Raw genomic sequence first — 18815 nt, 5'->3', positions numbered from 1 at the left:
TGCCTCTGTTTGAGCTGCTGAGCCGTCCAGCATTACGCATTTTCCTCCTTCATACGCGAAGTTGCAAACACCCATTCTGTGTTTATGGAGAGCCTTCCAAAGCAACGATTCATAGCCGCCACCCCCACTTTCCCCCCACCCCCACGGAATGTTTTCCTACAAGAGGGCGGTGTAGGAAATGACACCCGGTCCCTAAACTTCGGAACCCGCCTTCCCTCTCCAACCATTGGCTAAGGACGCGGCTCGCCCTGCGGGGTGAGACTGGGGCGCAGGCGCGCGCGCTCACTGTGACGGGGCTCGGGTGCCAGCTTGTGGGTACCTCCCAGGGAAGGCATTGATCTCCCTCCCTCTCTGCAAGATGGTGAGTGAAGGGGGGTGGGCGGTCTGCTGCTGCCGAATTCTCCCCGTCGCAGAAAAGAGGAGACTTCCTGGGTGGGTTTCGGGTGACCAGTGGAGACTTCCTGGGCAGCTCTTTGGAAAAGTCCAGAGCAGACTCCGCTGCCGCCTTGTGATGTGCCACACCCGGCCAGCTCCTGCGCGCCCCGGGGTCCGAGATCAAAGGATGTGGCTGAGGGGCCCATTGCATTCACCAGCTCTTTTCTTTTGCTGTTCAGCTTCTCTCTGATCGCGTGCATTTCCACGGCCGTCCTCTTGGCACGCGGGTTCCGGGGCCTCTTGCATTGTTTACAGCATCATCCCCATCTCCGTGATGTGACCATCTTTCTGGTCCCATATAAGGAGCACTGCTCATGATGCGCAACGCTCTCACCTGCATGCATTCCTGCTTGATACATTTTGTACTCCCAGGAGCTCATTTCCCCCCAACATAACAATGGGGCAGGGTCTGCTGACAGAGTGGCTTTCTGTTGCATTGTATTTGTTGGCAGAGTGGGGTCTGCGTTTGTGGCTCGTCGTAGTGTCCAAACCCACGACTTTTGCCCCTGCACAACATTTGGCCCTTCAGTGTACTTTGTATAGAATTCTGCAAAATGTCTAGATTCGGGACTGCTTGCATGTATATATTATTTTATTAAAATCATTCCGGCAAAAGGTGTCTCCAAGGCATGTTGTTGGCACCCAAAACTATTTGTAAGATGATGCATGTGGGTTGCTTCCCAAGTCCTATGTACAGTACAACTAAACTTAAAAGACCCCATCAATGGCCTACTAGCAGCAGCAAGTATGTTCTTCCTGTACTGTCAGAGGCAGTGTTCCTGGGAATCACAAGTATGGAGAGTGCTGAGTTCTCAGGTTTATTTGCAGGCTTCTTGTTGAGACATCTCATTGACCACTGTGAGAATAGGATGCTGAACTAGATAAGCCATTGGTTCGTGATCCAGTAGAGCTTGTCATATGTTCTTGAATTGATTGATTGATTATATTTCTGTGCCGCTTTTCATTCAGATGAATCCCAAAGCGGCTTACAAATGACAATAATGTGACAGAACATAATAGAGCATCATAAATACAGCATAAATCATATAGAATAAGCACACCAAATACAGAAATACACAGTATTGCATTACTATTGCCTGTTGGCCATGTATATAGAAGGCAATGCATGGGTGGTTCCATGGTGCATGCATATTTGCATTTATAGTCCACCTTTTCTCCATCATGGAACCCAAGACTGTCAGCATGTCCTTCCCAAGCAGCCACTGGTCAAAACCTTTACAGTTCCAGCATGGTGGTGGCCTCATGTACCATATTTACTCGAGTGTAATGTGCCATCAAATCTAATGCACACCTCAATGTTCAGAACTTTGAAACAAAAACAAAATGCTGGCAAATGTAAATATGCCATCAAATCTAATGCACACCTTAATTTCTGCAACATAATTTGGCCAAAAAAGGTGACCATTAGATTCGAGTAAATGCGGTATTTCAAGTGTGGGCACATCATACATTTGAAGTATGCTATTGAACCTTGTGTTCCCCTATCACTTCCACTATAATAGCAAACTCATGAGCTGAATGCTGCTAGCATTGTAGCCAAAACTGACAATGAAGAGGGGAAGCATCAGCCTCTGCAGGGAACCCTCTCCCCTTTCCCTGCCAGGTTTGCAGAAGTTTGAAAAATATATAACCTCATTTTATGGTTGAGCATGGGGCAATGGGCCTGTTACCACATATTCAGATTGCATATACTGTAGAACTAAACATTTTTTACTTGATCATGGTCAGGACTTGTCTAGTTTGGATTTTCTGCTGTGGATTTTGATTGCTCCAGGCCACTTTACTTGTTTCCTTAATCACTGGTGCCTCTCCATGTGGTTGTGGTCATGGCCCTCCCGGCTGCAGAGATGAAGTAGTCTCCCTAATAACAGGTCTGGCCTTGTCTAGGCAAAATGATCTGCAGGCAGAAACCTCTGGTGGGTACCTTTGATACAATTTTGTCAGAATAACAAAAGTATATCATGGCACCTGAAAGACCTAACTAATTTATTATAGTATAAGTCCACATTATCAGATGCATTGCATTATCCTGAGTTGCAGGTGTGTGTGTGTGTATGTATATATATATAATAGATATTTATACATATATATGTGTGTGTTTAACATGATTAATATAACTCTCTAAGTTATTTAGACAAAACAATAAAGCATGCATATTTTAAAAAAGCAAAATCAAACTTTAAAATCAAGAAGACAGAAGACTTATTAAAATTTGGGCAAATTCAGCACTTTTATGTGTAATAAAAATCCTTATCTAGGTCGACATGCCTAAACAAAACAAAAAAGAGCATTTAAATATATATGTGGGGATGTTTGTTTGTACGACCAGGGCCTGGGAAACATAGCTGTCAACGTTTCCCTTTTTTAAAGGGAATTTCCCTTATTCTGAATAGGATTCCTCGCAAGAAAAGGGAAAAGTTGACACCTATGCTGGGAAACCAAAGTTCAATTCCCCACTTAGTTACGAAGTTCAATGGGTGACCTTGAGCCAGTCCGTTTCTAACCCTAACCTACCTCTTAGGATCATCTATATGCCATTGCTGCTGAACCATGAAATCTTTTAAATGACACGTCTTGGCTTGCCATAGCAGCATTTAAATATTTGCACTGTGCTTCCCAGGTTGTATTCTGCAAGATATTTTCCAGCATAAAGATGATTTCCATATAGGAAGTGATGTGTGAAGAGGCCTTTGTTGTGAGAGGGGGAGACTTCTGTGCAAGATGCGCCAGGATTTCACCCCTATCATCGCACTGCCTTGTGTAACGTCTGAGCCTGATAAGCAAAGCCACTGAAACGGATAAGCAGAACCAGTTTCTGGCTTCCCAGGACTTATTGCCAGATGATGGGAGGAAAATTGTGGCCTTAAGAAAAGCTTAAGCAGACTTTGATGATATGGTGGTGCTGGAGAGAGCTGTGCTTCTGTGCTTGGAGCACAAGACGTACCTCTCCGAATCCTCTTACCCCTCCAGTCTTTCCAGATGTCTTATTACACAGCATTATTGGAAAACAAATTGCTTCTTTCAAGATACACTTGCATATTTTCTTTTTCTTCCAGGCTGAGGTAGAAGAAACCCTTAAGCGAATTCAGAGTCAAAAGGGGGTCCAAGGAATAATCATTGTTAATTCAGAAGGTATTGTGTAATTATGGTTGTTGTTGGCGAAAGCCACTCTTTTAGGCCCTGATGCTCTATTGACATACTAAATTTATCCTGATTGTGCAATAAATTTAATAATAAATATTCTTGTGTGGGAGGGGGTTATTAGTTTGTTTTTGTTTTATTAGGTATGTGTGAACCGTCACATGCTGTGATGAATGGGGGCCAGAGGGAAAAGTGGGTGGAGCAATGAATGTAGATTTTACCTTTGCACAGTCTACTGGTTTCTTTAGTCTTCATCCAGGCAAAGTTGATGCATCAGAACTCAGGGATACATTCTCACCAGGCAGAAATATTCAAGCTGTAGAATGGAGCCAGTGAGGGGTGTGGCTTGGAAAAGGGTTGTACAGTCTAGGGAGAATTCCAGGAGCCAGACAGAGTTTTCCATGGGCTACATAACACACTTGGGTTAGAGAAACCCACTTGCACGTTAGAAATGTCTGCTGTGATGCTAAGGCTACAATCCTATGCATGTTTATATGGGAGTAAGTCCCAGCGAAATCAAAAGGCATAGTACATATCTTTAAAGATGTGCTGTACCTTTGATAATGAATTTAGCACTGCTTGTGGCCAATTAATTTTGCGTCTTCCTCTACAAATTGGGATGGTGTAATGCTGTTGAATGTCTGTCTGTGTGCCTGCTCCTAAAATGTTACTTGTGATCCGCAAGGCCCTATTAACAGTGGTGGAGAACTTCGCCATAATTACCTGCCCTTTACTGTAAGATCCCAGAGCAGGTTACAACAATGAAAACACAACATTAAAAACAACTTATAATCACAAAAAATAAGGTGGGTCCTGAAAATATACATCTCAGGTGTCAAAAGGTGTGTCATCAGATTTCTGAAGCACGGTTCACCCAACCCTTACTTCCATGAGAAACTCTAGAAGGATACTGTGATCAACAGTGTTGAAAGTGGCCAAGAGATGGAGGAGACTGCCCTCTTCTTTCTCCCACCAAACATCAGCAACTGGGGCGACCAAGGCAGTTTCAGTGCCATGACCAGGCCTGAAGCCTGACTGGAATGGTTCCAAGTAATCAGCTTCCTCCAAGCATGCCTGAAGCTGGACCACTGCCACCTTCTTGAGCGCTTTGTCCCAAAAGGGGATATCTGCCACTGGGTGATAGTTGTTTAACACTTATTGGCCAAGGGGAGGACTTCTTAAGGAGGTGACACACCACACCACCACCTTCTTCAAGGCAGATGGTACTTGCCCTTTCTCCAGTGAAGCATCAATCGCTTCCTGTATCCAAGTCAACTCCCTGTGGCTAGAAACCAGTATGGGCAAGCATCAAGCGGGCAGGTGATCAGCTGCACTTCTTCAAGCAGCTTGACCACATCCTCAGGCTGCAATAATCTAAACTGATTCAGTTTAGATGGAAGATGCAGTGTTCTAGGCACTTCCATTGGACTTGGGGGTAACTGTGGCATCCAATTTTGTTTGAATTCAAGTGATTTCCAACCCCCCCCCAGTGAATTGCAAAGGAGGGTGTCAGAGCAATACTGTCTTGGCCAGATGACAAAAGCCCATTTGCCACTCAGAAAAGCTTTGCCATACGGCTACTTGCGGGTGCAGTGGTGGCAAAGAAGTAAGCTTTCTTCACTTGGTAGGCACAAGCAGAAGTCCTTGTACAGGCCTTCTGCAGACAGGGCTAGTTAGGCCCTTAACTTTCTCAAATCAAACTGTGTCTTAGCCTAACGTAACCACAGAATCATTTTGCACCCTGCAGGCATTCCCATCAAAAGCACCATGGATAACCCCACCACAGTGCAGTATGCAGGCTTAATGCACAACTTAATAATGAAGGCAAGGGGGACCGTGCGAGATATTGATCCCCAGAATGACCTCACGTTCTTGCGGATTCGCTCCAAGAAAAACGAAATCATGGTTGCGCCAGGTAAAATAAACAGGGAAAGCTCTTCTTGGAACATTTGGATGCCAAAGTGGATTTTCATTATCTCTAAATCTAAACTTTTATATGGGATACACTCTTTATTTTGTACTATATAGGAAATACAGAAAAGTGTGGGTTCTAAATAGTGGTGAAAGAGTTTTAGATGGGTTTCCTATCCAGATTCAAATAACATTGAAGAACTTCATCATTGATGGGGGTTTTACATATCCTTCACAATCTTGCAACTTGGTCTTATTTATATTTTACTCCAAAGTCTTCTGAACAACTCTTGAACTTCTTCTACTTCCTCTTCTTGTGCTTTGTATATAAGATGGTCTAGGTTGCTACTGGCCAGTTGTGAAGTCTTGAAGTGAGACTTCCACTCCTAGAGTGTTCTATCTGTAACTGAGCCTAGAATGCATGTGATTAAATTAGCACTAACAATAAAATACTTTTTTAAAAAATCCCTCTTTTATTTCATTGCAGATAAGGACTATTTCCTGATTGTCGTTCAGAATCCAACGGAGTGAAATCCTCTCAAAATGACCTTCAGTTCCTTATACTTAAATGTATTTTTATTTAACGTCCAAAAAGCTGTTAGTAAATAATTGTTTGTGCCACATTAATAATGCCTGAGATTCTGTTTTTAACTGTTAAATGTAAATTCAAGGAGTATCTTCATATAACTAAAATGTAACTAGATGAAGAAGAAAAGCAAGGAAATCAGGCTAACTTAAGTGTCAAAGATTTTTCCCCAGAAAATGTAATTGTACAGGACTGTTGTCTGAAACCTTTCTAATCATAAATTAGTTTTTCTTTTGCATCCTTTTTCTTTTGACACTTATTTAAATTTGGAAGATGCTGTTTCTTCTGAAACTGATTAAAAGAATAGAAGAATTCTGGACTGTGACCTTTGATTTTTTAAAGATTTCAGTAGCCTTGAGTTTTTAATACAGAAATTGGAAGTCTTGCGTATCTTGAAATCACCCACGCTGTCACGGTATTCCTGAGCATTTTGAGTGACTGAATTTGGAAAATTCTGTACGGTTCTGGTTGCCTCACCTCAGAAAGGATATCGGGAGAGTTGGAGAAGGTTCAGAAAAGGGCAACCAAAATGGTAAGTGGATGGAGTGACTCTCAGAAAGGTTGCAGCATTTGGGGCTTTTTAGTTTAGAGAAAAGGCAAGGAAGACATGATAGAAGTTTGTAAAATTACGCCTGACCTGGAGAAAGCAGATAGAAAGAAATGTTTCCTTCCTTTCTCATAATACTAAATACATAATACTAGAACTTATGAAGCTTAATGTTGGATGATTCAGGACAGATAAAAGAAAGTACTTCTTCACACAGCCCATAAACCACGGAACTCACTTCCACAGGAGGCAGTGGTGGCCACTGGGTGCAATGCATGTAAATTTTACAATTGCACAGTAGGCTGGTTTCTTCATGCACTCAGCTCTTTTCTATATCCAGGCATTATCAGGGTCAAGGATGCATTTCAACCAGGTAAAACCACTCAAAGAGGGTGTGAAGCAGGTTGTGGCCTGGGGAGACTCCTGAGGTCCAAATAGATTTGGTGCTAGGGACTTAAGGTCCCAACCCCTGCTGCAGTAGAACTGGCCCTTAAAATTAAAAGAGAGAAGCAGGAGACTAGTTGCGTTTAGAGAGGTGGAGAGGCCTATACGTTTTTGAGTTCCTGCAATGGGAGCTGGTGCTGGAAATTCCACAATGAGCTATGCTGGATTTCTTAGCCATGAAGCTCATTGAGTGACCTTGGCCCTCTAGACCATCTAACCTACCGGTACATCAGAGAGTTGTAGGGAGGATAAAATGGTGGGGTGAGGGTAGAACACCACCTTTGGGTACCTGCTCATAAAAATATAAATAAGCATATGAGACCCTGCTCAACCTCAAAGCTCCTTCTGACCCAGAATTCCTGTTCACACAATTAGGTTATTCTGCATGCACTATTCAGTAGGAAGAGGGCACTCTGTACATGTTCAGTGGCATTTTACTGGGTTCATGGCATCACTATGGCTATATCATCAAGAGAAGGGGAAAAGCCTTATGGATTGCTCTGAAGGCGATTTGAGGCTTTCTGCTTTGATTTATTCCTCTGGTTTATCAGAGCCTGAAAGGAAGGATTGGCGGGGAAGGGGAATCCGAGGTTAATTCTTCGATGAACGGGCCTCTCCTTAGTTTAAAAGAGAGACCCGAGGCTCCCTCCGTAGCGAGGCCTGTGCCAGCTAAAAACACGAGCCCGAGGAAGCAGCACTCTGTGCATGCTCCTCGCCCTTCTCCGCGCCTGCATTGTTCCCTTCCCCGCGAAGCCCAGCCTCCTCGCCAGGGCGTCTGGAGCGGAAAGAGCGCCGAGGGCTGCCGGCTCCGGCCGCGGTGCGTCCCTGGCAAGGAGGCCGCACTGCAGAAGGGGCGGGGCCGCGCACCTCCCCTTTAAGGAGGCTGCTGGTGAAGTCACCGCTGCTTTGCCAGCTCCGGGAAGCGCCGAGGATCGCCCAGCCGGCGGCAGCGACGACGAAGCAGCAGAAGCAGCAGCGACAGTCGGCTGGCTCTTGCCGCCCGCGAGGCACCTGCTGCCCTTCGAGGACTTAAATAGGCGGCGTCCTCCGGCAGCCAGAGGCGGCTGTGGGGAGCTCGGCCGCGTCCCTCTCCAGCCGCGGGGTCTTTGGAGCCCGGGCAAGATCCCGCTGTCCCTGCTGAGTCGCGGCGCTCTTGGCTCACACCCCTTCCATCCCCGGCCGAGATGCCTTCGGACCGGCCTTTCAAGCAGCGGCGGAGCTTCTGTAAGTTCCTACGTCGGTAAAACGCTCGGCTCCCGGGCCCAGCAGGTTGGGACAACGGGGGGGGGGGGTTGGGGGGGAGAGAGGGAGCTTATCGCCGCCGTCCCTCCTACCCTGACGTTTTGGGGAGCAAGCGAGGGGGGCGCGGAGGTTTGGAGGGCGCAAATGTTGGGGGGGCCTCAGGCCGCCAAAGGAGCCCTTTTTGCTGCTCTGCATTAACGCTGCCGCGGAATTAAGCGGAGGAGCTTAATGCCCTTGTTTTCTTCGCTCTTGTTTTTTCCACCCAGGGTGCTTCCCTTTTCTCCGCCTCCAGGGTTCCTTATGCTGTTGGAGAGGGCGCAGTGGGCTAAGAGCTGGAGGGAGCCGTGCTCACACCCCCTTGGGGTGCTTCCTCCCCAAGATTATTTAGATTTCGGCTCCCTCCAGCTCACCTGCGTCTCTCAATCTAGGGCAAGACTTTTAACTCGTACCTGTTTGGGGCTGTGCGAATGAGAAGTGCCTAAAAACCCAAGGGCAGGTGATCACCTCCTCTCCAAAATGTGCCCTTCGGTCATCCAAACCCGAGGCATTTTCATAAAGATTCCGCCTCTCCCCCATTAAGGAAACTTCGGTGGGGTGTGCTGGGTAACTCAACACCCTTTACTGGGACAGACTGCTTTGCTTCTGGCATCTTTCCACTTTCCCCACCCGTTCTGTGGGGCTCTTTTTCATGGTTTGGGGTGGGTGAGTGAAAGAACTGAGCAGTTCTCCTAATGGCAGGGGCAGCTCCTCTTGCCCCCTCTAAAACCTGTCTTGCCCCCCCCCCCCCACTTCTAAAAGCAACTTGAAACTCAGTGCCCAAATTGCTGCAGGTTCCGCCCCTTGGAAAAAAAAATCCCTCCTTGTCTTGGTGTATGTTCAACCCAGACCTGGAGATAAATGCGCTTTGGGCGACTCTGGGAGCTGTAGGCAGCCAGGTGACTCTCTTTGTTTTGCTTGATCGTTCAAGTTTCCTGCTGCTGAGCCAGGCAGGGCAAGGAGGCAGGAAGGAAGCCCGAGGTAATTAGCAGCTGCAGCAGCCCAGCCGAACCCTAGCGGTGATGTAATGCCTACAAATAAGAAAAGTGGGGGGGGGGCGTTGATGTGGTCCAGCCTCTGCAATGATGGGGGCTTGGAACGCGGAGCTGGAAAGCCACGTCCCTGTGCCAGAGAAACCCCCAGCCCTCTAAAGAGCCAAATGTGCGGTTGAAAGAGGAGCTCTGCTGGAAGAGAGCCATTTCACTCCCACTCGGGTGGAAATATTTGCTGCCTCCAATGGGATCCAAGGCATTCAGTGGGGTCCCGCCCCCGAGATTCGAAGCGCTTGTTATGCCCACAGTATATTCCCACTTGTCATTCTTCTGTTTTGATTAATGGAGCAGAGAGTGTGGCTTTGGGTAATCTGCTGTGTCTGTAGATTTCTAGGGTCTCCAGATTATTTCCCCCTTTTGCTGAAAATACGTATCTAAGAATACACACACAAACATAAAAAACCTACTGTAGAAGCTGAAAGGAGGGACAAAAGTCTATGACTTCCCCCCTATGGTTAGAACTGGGTATCTGCCTTTGGTGAGCGATCGTTTGGAATAGGCGCAATGTATATTTCGTTGGTCTTCCATGTGAAACCAGCATCCTGTTCTGATCAAAGGCAGCTAAAGGGCTCCTGAGAAATATTAAGCTCTCCTGTTTTTCACATGGCCGCTGCCCTAAAAGTACTTTCAGAAAATGTAAAATACATTCCAGAATCTGTGTTCAAATAACTACCTTCTCACTTGTTACATTGTCTTCAGACTGACAGTCATTAATCCTTAATTAAGGATTAAATTTAGATCTGTATGTTGTTGATGCTTATACTTCTCCAACAGTTGGACTTTGTTGTTAGTTGTTGTATTCTGCCATTGTCTTTCAGAGAGGATAAATAAGTACAGCGCTGGACACTTATTCCTCTCTTGGAATAAAATGAGGAAAGTTTCTAGTCCTTATCTGTTGTGTAAGATAAAGCAATTCAGAAGCCTGGGAGGATGAGAAGGATCTGTAGTCATCGGGGATGAGTGTGATGTACAGATCTCATTTCTCTCCAAAATTCCCATCCCTAATCTCTGTGATTCATCTATTTTCATTCTGTTTCTCTGCCTCTTCCAGTACATTCCAATTTGGCCACTGGGTGGTAGGAAAACAAAATATTTTATGTAAAACAAGAACACATGCATAAATTACAAAACTAGTTCAGAGCACTGAAGTGAGTCCACAGGGAAGTTCTCCAGCACATCCCTATTGTGATGAATTGCAGTTTTGCAAGAGCACTGCTCGTCATCTATGGCAGCCTGGGCATTAAAATGACAGCTTGCTGAGTGAAGATCAGTTGAATGCTTTTGGAGTTTTTCACCATAAGCAGGTCCTGCTGCTTCAGAATGATCCTCTTTAAGAATGTTTACCAGACAGGTTTGTGTTTCCTCCAAGAAAATGCCAGTGACTCATCAATAGTTTTCTCATATCATAAATATTGACCCTGTTCATTTTCCATTATTCATTTTTGACTCAAAGCAGCTGTCAAGGCCCTTGTGTCCCCTTAATGGCTATGTCTGCAAGTGAATAGATGCTTATCAGATTATCAAGTATTTTCTAGTCATCCACCCCCTCCCTATTTTGGCATTCAGTTAGACTTATATGTATCTAGGATTGCTGTGTTAAGTTTGCTGAAATACTATTGCATTATTTTATTTTATTTTAAAGGATTACACCTTAGTTAAAAACACTTTTGTCATATAAACAAGATCTCTTATTTCAGATGCCAGCTTGGAGAGTGTTGTTAGCTAGAAAGAATGACTGTTTTCAAATGTAGATTTATTCTTTTTAGAAGAAGCATTGTTATATTGTTATGTATCTATTCAACTCCTAAAATAGTGCGTTCCCTTAAACTGTTTTGTAAAATATATATATATAGAGAGAGAGAGAGCGCGCGCTGGGAAAGACTATTGAAGGCAACAGTGGTTAATCATTATTCTCTTGGTGATCCAGAATGCCTTTTTAGTGCACACCCACAAAATAACATGGGAAGAGTCCAGCTGGATCAGAGCAAAGTTATATCTAGTCCAGAATCTTATTTTCTGCAGTGGCTAGCTTGAAGAAAACAGTCTTCCCCTTTGTCTCAAGCATCCAGAGAGAGAGACAACCTTTTTTGTACTTGGAGGTTTCAATTAGCTGTCATAATTAGCAGCCACTGAGGATACTCCATGAATTTACTGTATCTAATCTTTAAAAGACATTCAAAACGGCAGGGAATTCCGTAAGTTAAATTTGCATTGTGTGAAGAAGTACTCCCTTTTATCTGTCCTGAATCTCTACCCCTTTTCAGTGTTGTTGGGTGAATTCTAATGACGTTAAGGGGGATATCTGTAATAACAATAACAATAATTGTACAACACCCAATGGACTAGGTTGTCGTGGCCACTCTGGGCAGCTATCTATTTGTTTCACATTGTGCACAATCTTATAAACTACTGCTCTGACCTTTGGTCCATCTCTGGACACAGCATGAGGTGCTGGTTTTATATTTCAAGCCCGTTAATGGCTTGCAACCAGGATATCTGAAATATCACACGCATATATACCTGAACTTTGATCCTATTTGTAAGCCCTGCCCTGAGTCCCTGTGCCCAGTGCAGTGAGGAAAGCGACTACAAGCAAGATGGCCTGGTCATTGGTGGCACCCCAATGCCCTTCTCAGAGAGACTTGCCTGGCGCCTTCTTTAAGGTTGTGCAGGCACTAGGTGAAGACCTCTTATCTTCAGAAGAACATAAAAAGAGCCCGCTGGATCAGGCCAATAGTCCATCTAGTCCAGTGTCCTCTTCTCACAGTGGCCAACCAGAGGAATGTGGGTAGCCCAAACATAGAACCAGGGTGCAACATCTCTCTACCCACTTGTGATTCCCCAAAACTAGACCATGTTTCCCAGACTTTTCAGGGGATGGGTGGTGTCCTCTGGTTTTATTCCTATCTGTGCTGGTAATAGTTACAGATAGGTAGCCGTGTTGGTCTGCCATAGTCAAAATAAAAAAATTCCTTCCAGTAGCACCTTAAAGACCAACTAAGTTAGTTCTTGGTATGAGCTTTCGTGTGCATGCACACTTCTTCAGATACACGTGAGTTATATCTAGTCCACGTGAGTGTATCTGAAGAAGTGTGCATGCACACGAAAGCTCATACCAAGAACTAACTTAGTTGGTCTTTAAGGTGCTACTGGAAGGAATTTTTTTTATTTTGTGCTGGTAATGTTTAGGCTGTGTGTTTAATGACCCTTGTATCATACTTGTAGGGACGTGGGTGGCGCTGCGGGTTAAACCACAGAGCCTAGGACTTGCTGATCAGAAGGTCGGCGGTTCGAATCCCCACGACGGGGTGGGCTCCCTTTGCTTGGTCCCTGCTCCTGCCAACCTAGCAGTTCGAAAGCACATCAAAGTGCAAGTAGATAAATAGGAACTGCTCCGACGGGAAGGTAAACGGTGTTTCCATGCGCTGCTCTGGTTCACCAGAAGCGGCTAGTCATGCTGGCCACATGAACCGGAAGCTGTCTGCGGACAAACGCCGGCTCCCTCGGCCCATAGAGCGAGATGAGTGCCGCAACCCCAGAGTCGGTCACGACTGGACCTGATGGTCAGGGGTACCTTTACCTTTACCTTTACCATACTTGTCTTTAACTTTCATTCATGTTTGAGCCACTTAGAGAACAATATTATTGGAGAATCCTATTTAAAAATAGTTGATGACAATATGATGATGATGATCAATAATAAAGCTCTGTTGTGACCTCATTTTTTATTTTCCCACCTCAGTACTTCGCTATGTTAACCATTTCCCTCAATTTAGAAAACTTCCCTGTCTGATTCCCTTGGGGGTAGTTCTGATCAGAAAGAGCCAGGCAATTGACCTTGTACAAGCCTACTTTACCATTTTTTTCCAGCTCCACATCCATTATGTGTGTGAGTTCTCTGTCACCCCTATTTTATTGGTGGAGAATTTGAGAGTGAGAGGAATGACTTGACTAAGGGCATCCAGGGAGCTGATGACTGGGGTTGGATAGGTTTCCTAATCACCTCATGCAATGTAACCAGAAACTGAGTAAAGAAAAAGCACCAGGAATGCAAGTACCTTAGTATTCTGTTATCTGAGTACTGTTTATCCAAAGACTGAAACAGATGTGATATTGCAGATCTGTGATCAGATCCCCTGAATATTTTGTTTTGGGTTTTTGTTTTTTGTTTAAAACAGCTGGGGTGGTGTTTCAGTTTTGTGGAGAGCAGCAACTCTGGTGGAGGCTGTAGAAATAACAAACCTGTCCTTGGCCATACTGTCCCTCCCCAAAGCTGCTATTTAACTTTGGGCTTTTTTGGAAGGTGGGGGGAAGCCACAGCATGGGTATCTGTAGTTTTCCCTAGTGAGACTAACAGGAATTTTGTATAGCTAAAGGCAAGCCCGCAGACGAAATATTTGCAGTGGAGAATGAGGTGCTGGAATGAATATTACACTGGGCATGTCATTGTAAAGATGTGGCTTCTTCTACTATTTCTTTTTAAATTAATTGGGAAATCTGATCACAGATTCTTCTACATGGCACTCTGCATTGCAGATCCTGTCCTGAGCAAGGGGTTGGACTGGATGACCTCTAGAGGTGCCTTCTAACTCTTATGGTTATGTGATCTTCTGTGCCACATCTGTTTTGGTCCGATAGATGTGTCTTGTGTAGGCTCCCATCTTCTGTCATTGAAGCCTTGCTGAACTGTCATTCCTGAAGGTTTTGTATGCCCTTCTGGAAGCAAATGTTTTCTCCAAAATGTTCTCTTTTGTTGTGTGTGTATTATTTTGCACCCAATTCAGATTCCACCCAACAGTCCGCACCACAGATTAGCCTTTGATATCCTGTTTATCTCCAGATGTATTGGAGTGCAACTCCCATCTGCCCTAGCCATTACATGTTTGTTGGGCTGATGGGAGTTGTAGTCTGAAACATTTGGAAGGCGAAACAGGTTAGCAAAGGAAGCCATAGAGAATGTCTCTTGCTTGATGCTTGAAATCAACCGCATTCTGGGGTTATTATGTGGTATGTTGGTGAGAGCTGTGGAAAGTTTGAATTATTCTTGGAACCCTTGTCCAGTAATTTCTAAGAAAGCTCACAGAATGGTTTTCAAGTGTTGTCATGCTGTGACAACGCTGCCTTGTCAGTGAGCAGCTCTTAAGTGTTGTGCAAGCACATTTGAGGTCACACTCCTGCTTTGAACCTGTACAGCAGCTTGGCCTGGGCTAAAATATTAACTTAGCAACAAATTGAAGAGCCCTTAAGCAAGTAGGGACTGTGGGGACACTTCTTTTCCTGGGATGCAACCTTTTCCCCTGAACAAGTTCTTGTGTTTTTAACAGATTATAATAGGCAGGCACCACACTGTTCCTGTTGAATTTCTGTTTGCTGCAGCTCTTAAAGGTACAGGAGACCTGTCAGGAAAAGGTGGAGGGTTTAACCCTGGACCAAAGTTGCAAAGGCACATAATTATAATGAAGAGAAATGAGAGAAATTACATAGAGTGCTTGACGCCTTAAAAGCCACTGTGGAAACGACACCATCACATGTTGCACTGCTGTGTTTTTCATAACACTGTAGCTGACTCTCCCACATGCCGGAGACTTGAATACCTCTTGAGCTGCTTGTTGTCCTCACAAACCGCTTACTCACCCGCCCTTTGCCCAACCGCCCGCCCCAGTCGAGAAGGGTGTAACAAAAACAAAAATATCACGAGGCTTTTCTGACTACCAGGTATTTGACTGCTGCAATGTATATGCCATCACCTATCTAGAGCTGCTGACGTCCTGGCTGGCGAAGGGCAATGGATGAAGTTTGCTTTCTACCTCCCAACCGCCTGCTGTAAGCTTGGGGGGGGGGGGACACAGGGGGGTGGGCCAAGTAGGAGGAAAGCAGAGAGCTTGGCTTCTTTCCAGATGCCCTCTTCTCTCCTTCCTTCCCACCCCCCTCTCCCAATCCCAGCCATCCCATTTGAAAGCAAACAGGATTAAAATAGCCTAGGAGGCACAGGGGGCTGGAATGGCGAGGTCAGGCAAGGCAGCTGCGACTGACTGTTACGTGTTCCTTTCAGCTTATTTTCCACATGCCCTTTTGGCTCTCTCAGCTGACTGGTTTGCTAAATACTTTCTGGGAAGAAAGGGTAGAGGGGGGATGTTATCAGCCAGCCAGCCATCTGCATTGAGCCAAAGATGTTGTTGCTTCTATGGAGAAAAGAAAAAAAAAAGTAGCCATGTTTTCCTTCTCTACCTCCTCCAGGATGGGATTAAGAAGCACAGCAGAGAGTGTGTTAAGGAAAATGCCTCAGGGTCAAGTGCTCTTCTGGCTTCTCTGCCCTTTCAGGCCTTGCAAAGTTTACAGTCGTGGGCTGGGCCTGCAAGGCAAACAGTCGTCACAAGAACATCTGTTTACAAAGTGTTTGAAGCTGCTGCCCTTTTCGGAGGAGTTCTTAGGGAGAATCTCCTGAAATTTTACAAGACCTCCTTGTATCCTGTATACTGTTTTCATAGGCCCCACCTGTACTATTTAAAGCAGCCATGGCTTCCCTCTAAGAATCCTGGGAAATGTAGTTTAAGGGTGCTGAGAGTTGTTAGGGGACACCCAGTCCCCTCACTGAACTAAAACTTCCAGAGTAGTTTAACAATGACTCTTTTTCCTGGGAATTATGGAAGTTGTAGCTCTGTAAGGGGCCAGAGTCTTTCCCTTTTGAAAAACTTCAGGTGCTTCTGTTTAGATGTATTTTTCCACTTTCTTTTCTTTTCTTTTATGGCTGATTTTTGGATGTAGTTCTAGGTTTTCTTTGTTTTCATGCTTTGAAAAGCCTTGATCGTGTTTATTTGTCTTTGCCTTCTGGGATAAGAGTCTCCAAGGTTGTTGACCGAGTTGTTCCCTTGTAGTGACAACCTGATGGGGAAAAGCTGAACCAAACTTGATGGAAACTTAAAAGGATGAGCAGTTACATGTAGATGAGGCAGAAGCAAGCAGTAAAACATGTCATCATCATCATCATCATCAGTTAATTTATTCATCTCCTTGTAAAATACTGTCTCAAGGCAAAATTTAATTAAAAACAGTTAAAAATGCAAAAACAATACTAAAACTCTGGGTGCATCACGTCCAAAATGAAAACAAATTGCTGTGTTCGCCGTACAACTATTTTAAGAAAGGCATCTGTTTTCAGTTCAAACACTTTTGTAGCTGGAAGTAGGAAGCCATTGCTTAGCCCCCCTCCCCCAATTAAAATATCCATCTCTCATTGCACTATAATGAAAGACTGCAAACCTGTATACACCGTGTCATTGAATTTGATGGGGACTTACCGGTACTTATGAGTAGACACATACAAGATTGTTCTGTAAGTGTGTATAAATGGGTTTACTCACATTCAGGCCATGCTACTCTTTTCAACTGTCCCCTGTTTGTTCACTGCAAACCTGTTCTTTGATCCCAGGAGCATTCCTGCAGTTCAGCCGTTTTTAAGAGGCCCAAATGCATAGTGGACAAACAAAGAACTTTCCCAAATATATAGTAGAAGCATGTTGTCATATAATGTATAAATAACAATTCTAGTTCAAGGCATGAGCCAACTCTTAAAATACAACCCACATGTTGCAAGTTGAAATTGGGCTATTGTTACAGGAATATGAGGCCTGAGTTGGAATGTTGATCATGCCAGTCCTAGCCTTGCCTCTTTTAATTGTCCACTCCTGCCTTGCTGCATTCTAACTTTATTGCTTAGATGTGGCCATGGCACAATGACGCCTTTCATATACGGTATATTTCTGACAACAATTCCTCCCCAGGATACACAATTCCATGATGCTGTATGTGCAGAACTTATCAAAGTAATACTAAACAAGGTTTATTATTTATGTAGTGCATTTCCCAAACAAAATACTTTATTTTATACATTGTAAGCTACCTTTTTATATTTTAAGAAAGGGCAAATTATAAATTTGCAGATAAATAAATGGGACACTGGGCAGTGCAGTCTTACACGTTTCTCCTCATAATTAAGTTCCATTGAGTCAAATGGGGCTTACTCCCTGATAAATGGGTATAGAATTACAAGCCGAGGTGGCTAGATCATGACTTGCTTAAGACCATCCAGTGAATTCATAGCTAGGTTAAAGTTCTGAACTGGGACCTCTAAATAGTAATGTTTGTAGCCAGTTGTTGAATAAGAGTTTCAGTAGGTTTAACAATAATTTTTAACGACCAAAATAAATTATCCTCATAATCCTTGTAGAAGCTTGACTGTATATATTTCTTTCTCTTGAGTTTCTTTCTTCCAGTATAAGATTGTGATCTGGCACATAACCACTGGCATGCAATCTGGTTGCAATAGGACTTCTGCACACACAGCTGTGCCGAGCATTGTAGGTTAAGTAAATATTTTTCTAAAAGAAAACATTCAGTGAAATCTGTGGCGCTCTGAAACACTTTCAAAACTTAAGTTCTAGCAGAGTTGCTGGATAATGGAGGGCAGTTGTTGCTTTATATCAAAGTGGCACTTGTCTACAAAATATTTGGCCAGAAATCTAGGTCTCTCTGTCTCTCTCTCTTCTTAACAACAATTTCTTCTTCAACTCATTTGATCCTAATATACAGTAAAAGTTCTTGGCCAGGGTGGACAACCTTTTTTTCTGTCTAAGTCTGCATTTCCTTAGAGGTGATTGATCTATCAGGAATTGCAGATCTACAGTGGTAGCTGTGAAACCAAAGGTGCATGGGATCTCATTCCTGTTCCATTACTTTCTTTTTCCTCACTCTTCCACCCCATTTTCTCAATTTCACCTTCCTTGCTCTCCACTTGATATTAGCTTTAAGGGCCACCTGAAAGGGGTCTGAAGGCCACTGTTAGCTCACCTGTCTTACCTGAAGAGGAGCTTGACTGGATCAGACCCAGGGTCCATCTAGTCCAGCACCTTATTTCACACAATGGCCAACCAGATGACTTTGGGGAAAACAAAAGCAGGGTGTGGCAGCAATATCCCTTCTGAGTTGTTTATCTTCTACTCTTTGCTATTCAGAGTTATAGCTATTCTAAATGTATTTAGTGTACTTTGTTAATACTGTGAGATGCTTTGAGTTGAAAATAGGGATGAGATTCCAATAATTAAGTCCAAGTATTATATAATACACCAGAACACTCTTTTTGTCCAACCTGCCTGGGCCCATACTTTACCAGCTATCCCTAAGATGCCAAAGAAGCAAGTATGAACAGGGCTTTCTGCTTCCTGAGCCTTAGGCAGCCAACTTACACAGTATGTTGTTTTAAACTGTTTTTAACATTGAGTTTTAATGTGACTGTCCCTGGAACCTAAAGGTGAAGGACTGGTTAAAATGATGATAAAAGCAAGTAAACAAGAAGTTAGGAACTGGATTCAGTTCCCCAGAGAGACAGAATGCCAGATTTAAA

The 18815-nt window shown here is 44.2% G+C and overlaps 2 protein-coding genes across 2 annotated transcripts in view; both read left to right on the top strand.

Moving 5' to 3' along the window:
- The first annotated feature begins 222 nt into the window (after positions 1 to 222).
- On the top strand, positions 223 to 6406 carry DYNLRB1 (dynein light chain roadblock-type 1). Its single transcript, XM_083508345.1, has 4 exons — positions 223 to 361; positions 3513 to 3588; positions 5345 to 5512; positions 5996 to 6406. Exons 1-4 carry the CDS (start codon positions 359 to 361, stop codon positions 6037 to 6039), a joined length of 291 nt encoding a protein of 96 aa, XP_083364471.1. The 5' UTR covers positions 223 to 358; the 3' UTR covers positions 6040 to 6406.
- A 1560-nt stretch (positions 6407 to 7966) lies between these two features.
- Positions 7967 to 18815, top strand: part of MAP1LC3A (microtubule associated protein 1 light chain 3 alpha) — a 41294-nt gene continuing 30445 nt past the window's right edge. Inside the window, exon 1 of the mRNA XM_083508344.1 lies at positions 7967 to 8309. Coding sequence (XP_083364470.1) covers positions 8270 to 8309 — 40 coding nt within the window. The 5' untranslated portion in view covers positions 7967 to 8269. The remainder of the gene's footprint in view (positions 8310 to 18815) is intronic.

Source organism: Podarcis liolepis, assembly GCF_965112155.1.
Source record: "Podarcis liolepis genome assembly, chromosome: 6".
NCBI classification, from domain to species: Eukaryota; Metazoa; Chordata; class Lepidosauria; order Squamata; family Lacertidae; genus Podarcis; species Podarcis liolepis.
This window is presented reverse-complemented; position numbering and strand designations above follow the sequence as displayed.

Excerpts from the sequence above, each read along its gene's own strand:
- DYNLRB1 (XM_083508345.1), top strand. Across the intron at positions 3,589-5,344 it reads AATCATTGTTAATTCAGAAG|GCATTCCCATCAAAAGCACC; the intron begins GTATTGTGTAAT and ends TGCACCCTGCAG. Across the intron at positions 5,513-5,995 it reads CGAAATCATGGTTGCGCCAG|ATAAGGACTATTTCCTGATT; the intron begins GTAAAATAAACA and ends ATTTCATTGCAG.